The sequence below is a fragment of the Phalaenopsis equestris genome, unplaced genomic scaffold (assembly GCF_001263595.1).
Source record: "Phalaenopsis equestris unplaced genomic scaffold, ASM126359v1 Scaffold001123, whole genome shotgun sequence".
NCBI classification, from domain to species: Eukaryota; Viridiplantae; Streptophyta; class Magnoliopsida; order Asparagales; family Orchidaceae; genus Phalaenopsis; species Phalaenopsis equestris.
The window spans coordinates 189,777-196,069 of NW_018165562.1; the positions used below are offsets into that span (position 1 = coordinate 189,777).

Consider the following 6,293-nt stretch of genomic DNA (forward strand, 5'->3'; position numbering starts at 1 on the left):
AGGGTACTAAAAATGTAAACAGTACAGGTACAAGTAGTAAAAGGTGTTAAGTAGTAGTATATCTAAAAATCAACAAGTATAACATAGAAAGTGCAATGTATAAGACTACTCTAACATACATGCCATATAAACTAAAGTAGAACAATAGTAACATTAAAGCATCAAAATAGAAAGTAACTACACCATTCCTATATAAAGACATACAAGAAGTTTCTAAATAAAGAAAGTCTACAAGAAAGATTTATAATAGAAAAGTAAACTCTATCTAGTCATCACCTCGGCCTACCAGCAGCAGGCATCAAAGCCAACAAATATTGCTCGATTATCCAAATCACTTGCATTTGTTGGAATCCACCCAGACTCCATCCTTGGTTCCTTTATCGTCCGATCAAGCTTTGTGATTCTGATATCGCAAGTTTTCGACATGACATTTGGCTCATCCTCATCCTCATCCACATTCACATCTTCATCTTCATCTTCCAGTGACAGCCCAAGCCTTAACATTTCAGCTTCCCAATCCATATAAGCATTTACACTTCTACAGATCCGCAGAAAACCACCAGACAAAAATACAAGATGACTTCACCTGTTAATCCGAAAGATCTCGCCTTTAATATGTGCCACGACTGTCGGCTTCATCGGGAGAGGTTCAGGAGATTTCCATAATCCGCTCGGCCAATCACATATATGCAGATCGAAGAACATCAAACAGCCGGATGAGTTCATGGCATATACTCTGATCTTCCTTACGGTACATCACATCCTCGATTCTACTGGAGAGCTCGCTGGAGACCGGAACAGGGGTCCATGCCACATCTCCGACTCTGGCAAAAGCTAGTTGGGTCTGAAGTGATTCGATCCCATAAAACACCGTTGCTACGCCGAAAGGTGGAGAGGAGGTCAGAACAATCTTTAAGAAATATGCGTCGCGAAAGCATTCTCTGGCGTGATAGCTTTCTGCACCGGTGGCCGCGTGCTTGGTGAAGAATCCTACCAGGAAGCCATCAGGGTTATCATGGAGGAATGTGACTTCGGCGGGATTGGAGAAGAGGGAGAAGAGGGAAGGGAGAGGGAGCTCTTCACGGGTGAGGGGGTTCAGGACTCGGGGATTGAGGTCGAGGTCGAGGGTCACCAGCCATCCATCCGGCGAAGCGCCGACGCAACGGCGGCCAACCATTTCTGGAACAGGGGAGATTAGTTGAAGCTGGCTGTCGGAGAGTTTGAGGAAAGAGATGAAGTCTGCTTGCTCGCTGTTTTGGTTGGGGAGGAGCATCCATGGAACGGAGGGTGGGATGGGAACGAAGGATGCGCGGTAGCGAGGTGGATTTGGCCAGCCTTTGTGTGGCAGTCCGAGGGACCAGGCCCAGGTTTTGCAGACAGCAGTAAGGCGGATGATGTCGTCCACGAAGAGTTTTTCGGTGATGATGATGAGGAGATAAGGAGGGAGGAGTGGCCAGTTGGCTGGTTTGCTGATGGAGATGTTACAGTGCGGGGGAGAGGGATGACGGATCGACGGTGGAGGTGGCGGAGCTGTCGGGCTTTGGTCTGGACCTGTGGATGGGGATTGTATAGGAGAAAAATTAGTAATAGATTAAAAAAAGCTTTTTTTTATTATGGCATGTAATGCAGAAGTAGCAGGCCGTTAAATTTAAAACAAAGTTTTTTTTTGGTCTCTTCTCTTTCTGCTTCCAAGAGTGTATTTGTACGATTATAGAAAAGAGAGAATGTGACAAAATCTTCTTTAATACAATTTAATAGTGATGCTTTATTACTAAATTTGTATTATAATTTGAATTCAAATATGGTGGTAGTCGCTAGTTGACACGCTTGAGCTCGATTTGAAGGCCGAGGTGGCTGAGGTGCAATCTAGTCTGGCGAAGCAAAAAGCCTGTCAATATGTAAATTGCGGTTGGGCGCCCCTCGTGTGAAGTTTAAGATGGTTCGGGATTATAAGTGTGATATGTCGACTGAGTCCCTCGTCAAAGTTTGTTGGTCAACTCTGACAGAGCTATCGATCGTTTCGATGATCGATTATGAGCGTATTCATTTAGCCTGATGCCTCGATTGACTGATCATTATCCTAAGTCACTTGATTGCTTTAAGATTTATGCTGACAGATTTGGTATATACATGCTGGATTTAAAATTTATGTTAAATCTATGACTAAATTTGTTTAGAATGTGCTGTCAAGCACCTCTAAAAAAACTTTTTCAAGTGATAAATAGATTAAATAGATCTTTTTTTTATTATTTTAGTAATTTTCGCAGAAGTAGAAGTGCATAAAATTTTAAGGAAATTTATTTTATAAATTATAATATAATTTTAAAAATATTTTATATAGCATATTTTTATTTATTTTTTCTTATTTTTAAAATCAATGCTTCATTCAATTTAAGGATATATTAAGATTTTAAAAAAAACTTTATGTAATTTTATAGAATAGGTTTATTGCATAACTAATCCAAGTTAATTAAATATAAATCTAACCTTAAAAAAAGCTAAATCAATTGAGAAACATTAGCATAGTTAATCCAAATCAAACAATCATTAGAAAATTTTTGCAGTATTGAATTAAGACAAAATATATTCATAGCAAGATATAATCAAAAACAAAAATAGGACCTAAAATTTTGTACCAATTTTTAGCACTTTAATCTGACACATTGGTGTGCAAATGAAGAAAATATAACGTCTCCCTCCGGTCTCCATCAATACAAAACCATTTGTAACGTAGTGGGACCCGATTTCATGAATTTAAATCAATACAAAACCATTTGTAATGTAGTGGGACCCGATTTCATGATTTAAAAAAAATGGAAGAACTTGTTTTTTGTGTGACTCGGCCCGAAGTCCGCCTATTACATCAAAAAAAATGAATTATATTATGATGATATTTTTTAGGTCAAAAAAAATGAATTATATTATGATGATATTTTTGAGGTATTTTGGTTGTATTCTGATAGCAAATTAGTGGTATTCTAGTGATATTCTGGTAATATTATGGTGGTATACTTTGTGGTATTCTGGTTGTATTATGGTAGTATTTTGGTTGTCTTTTAGTGGTATTATTGAGATATTTTGGTGGTATTTTATAGGTATTCTGGTAGTATTATTGTGGTATTATGATGATATTCTTATGGCATTATGATATTATAATACTGGTATTCTGATAGTATTATAGTTGTATACTTGTGGTATTTTGCTCGTATATTTGTGATAGTGTGGTTGTCTACCGGTGATATTATGGTAATAATGTGGTGGTATAGTTACGACATTCTGCTGGAATACTTGTGGTATTATGGTTGTACTATGGTGGTATACTAGTGGTATTTTGTTGATATTCTGCTGGTATCTTGATATACTAGTCATCAGAATACCACAAGAATATCACCATAATATCACAGAATACCAAAATAATAACACTATAATACAACAAGAATATCACTAATATACAACACACTAATATACAGCAAGAATAACACATGTATAGGAGCAGAATACCACAAGTATACAACTAGAATATTATCAAAATATCACTAGTATACTAATAAAATACCACAAATATACCAACAAAATACCAAAAACATATTACATAATACCAATGGAATATTGATAGTATAATACTATAATATAACAAGAATACCACAAGAATACCACGAGAATATCACCAGAATACCACAAGAATATCACCAAAATACCATCAAAATATCATCATAACACAATCAGAAGACCACAGGCATAATACCATAATACCACCAGAATACCACAAGAATATCATCAGAATATTACCAGAATATCACAAGAATACCACTATAATACCACCAAAATACAACCAGGATACCGCCAGAATATCACCAAAATAACACAAGAATATCATTAAAATTCCACTAAAATACTACCAAAATATCATCATAATACAACTAGAATATCACAAGTATACCACTGTAATACCACCAAAATATCAGTAGAATGTCAATAGTATACTACTAAAATACCACCAGAATATCACCAAAATAACACCAAAATATCACCATAAAATAACTCATTTTTGTATGAAACAGATAATCTTCTTGTTGGGTGACACAAATAGATAGTTTTTTTTCACATTCTTTTTGAATTCATGAAATCAAATCCCACAACTTCACAAATTACGCCATATTATTGAAGTTCGAGCACAAAACTGTGTCTGGACTCTAGATGCAATTATTTTCTCATGCGGATGCAGCCTTTTCCTACATTTATTTTCATAACAACAAAACAAAAAAATAAAAATAAAAATACACCGCAACCATAGTAAAGGTTGATATAAAAAATAAAAATAAAAATACACCGCAACCATAGTAAAGGTTGATATAAAAAGGAAAATACCTTGGATTGAAGTAATTTGTTCGAGACTTCTCATAAGGTGACGAATGGTTGTACTTGCGGTTGCATATATTCCATTGTAGAAGCGGGAAAGCGTGTTGGGCTTACTGTAAGAAGCGTTAGAGCATTCTTGTGGAGCACCTTGGCCAACCATTTATTAAATTGAAAAATTTAACAAAACTAATCCAAATCAAATGATTATTTGAAAAGCTTTACACTATTGAATTGGGATAGTATGAACATTGTCATTAAAAAATTTAGCAAAACTAATCCAAATCAACACTATTGAATTGGGATAGTATGAACATTGTCATTGTTGGGTCCCAAGTCTAGCATGCGAAAAATAAAATGCTGCATTAGGTGGTCAACAACAAGTGTAAAATATTTATCAAATAATCAAAACATAAATTATTGAAATCATTGTGTAAATGTTAGGGTGTCCCTTGTAAGTGACATGTTGTATGACCTGAATACAATGAATATTGTACAAGAGCCGCTACACTGATGCCCTCATGTAGTGTTAAATAAACAAAAGTTCTCACTATATAAATGGATGCGGGCAAAAAAAAATTATCCATGAAACTAATATTATAATAAGATATTGGAATATAAAGACTTTAACAGTTAAACTAATGAAATTAGTAGGCATTATGGTTTATAGAAAGATAAATATTTTATGCATTCAAATAACAAAATGAGTTGGAGATAAGATTAAGAAGATTGATAGCTCAGGTTTTTGACTTTGGTATTTAGGTAGGAGTCACACTAAAAATTATGTAGCCATAATTATAAATAAAAGTTTAAAGGGCAATATTGTAAAAGTTAATAGAATTATAAATAGAATTATAGCCTTAAAGATTGTTGTTGATATTAAGATTTTTAATGTTATAAGTGTTCATGCGCTTCAAGCAGATTTAAATATAAGTTCAAAAGAAAAATTTTGGAATGACCTTAAAAAATTAATACTAATGATACCTCTTGAAGAAAGAATTTTTATTAAAGGAGTTTAAGCGGTCATTTTAAGCGGTCATGTTAGTAGTTTAAGCGGTCATATTAGTAGAATAGTAGAATATCTAAGAATTGTTCATAGTGACTATGATTTTAGAGCGATAACTGAAGACGAGAAAAACATATTAAATTTTGTATTGGCTTATGATTTTGTTATTACTAATATTTTGTTTAAGAAAAAAGACATGCATATTATCAATTCTAATAATGGATGTAATAAAATATAAATTGATTATTTTCTTATGAGAAAAAAATAAAAAGACTTGTGCATGTTCTAAAACTACATGAAAATATGACATTCAATAGGATACAATGGAGAAAAAAAATTATTTATCCGACTACTTAGTGGGATAAAATAAGTTTATTATTATAATTGCTATTAAATTGAGACAATATAGCAAATAAAAAAAAGTGACAATATAATGCAACCCTGATATAGTTTCATATAGAAAAGAAAATACCTTGGCTTGAAGTTTTTAGTCGGAGAATCCTCAGAAGGTGACGGATGGCTGTACTTGCAGGTGCCATGATCTCATTGTAGAAGCTTGAAAGGGTGATGGGATTGCCACATAAAGCATTGGAGCCTTCTTCTGGGGCACCATGGCCAGCCATAACTTCGAGAAATGAAGGTCTGGGGCAGTTAGTTAACCTCTCGTGAGAGGACAGAAGAAGAAAACTAGGTGCTAAGAGCGAGAAGGGGCTTTTATGCTATAGTTTACTTTGTTTTTTCTGTGAGAGGGAGGGAAACATTGAGAGGGAACCAAAAATAGAGGATGGGCGATTAGGGGGGAGGAGGGGAGAGAGAGAGAGGGAGGTGAAAAAAATCCCATCTTTTCTTTCGTCCTTACGTTTGTTGTTGGGATTGAGGGGGAAAAGAGCTCCCTTTTTATAGAAACCCCAATAGATGTGAGGCCAAAAAA

The 6,293-nt window shown here is 34.7% G+C and overlaps 1 protein-coding gene across 1 annotated transcript; it reads right to left on the reverse strand.

Annotated features, from left to right (window-relative positions):
* Positions 1-303: 303 nt before the first annotated feature.
* Positions 304-6,021, reverse strand: LOC110033287. Its single transcript, XM_020737213.1, has 3 exons — positions 5,835-6,021; positions 4,369-4,506; positions 304-1,551 (listed from the first exon to the last, which is right to left on the reverse strand). The coding sequence occupies exons 1-3, from the start codon at positions 5,983-5,985 to the stop codon at positions 680-682; spliced, it is 1,161 nt and encodes a 386-aa protein (XP_020592872.1). The 5' UTR covers positions 5,986-6,021; the 3' UTR covers positions 304-679.
* Between the last annotated feature and the right edge of the window lie 272 nt (positions 6,022-6,293).

What these genes read in the sequence shown, in the direction of transcription:
- LOC110033287 (XM_020737213.1), bottom strand. Translation starts at nt 5,985, where the DNA reads ATGGCTGGCCATGGTGCCCCAGAAGAAGGCTCCAATGCTTTATGTGGC. An exon ending in ACTAAAAACTTCAAGCCAAG is followed by an intron (nt 4,507 to 5,834) that starts GTATTTTCTTTT and finishes TGGTTGGCCAAG; the next exon opens with GTGCTCCACAAGAATGCTCT. An exon ending in ACAAATTACTTCAATCCAAG is followed by an intron (nt 1,552 to 4,368) that starts GTATTTTCCTTT and finishes CCCCATCCACAG; the next exon opens with GTCCAGACCAAAGCCCGACA.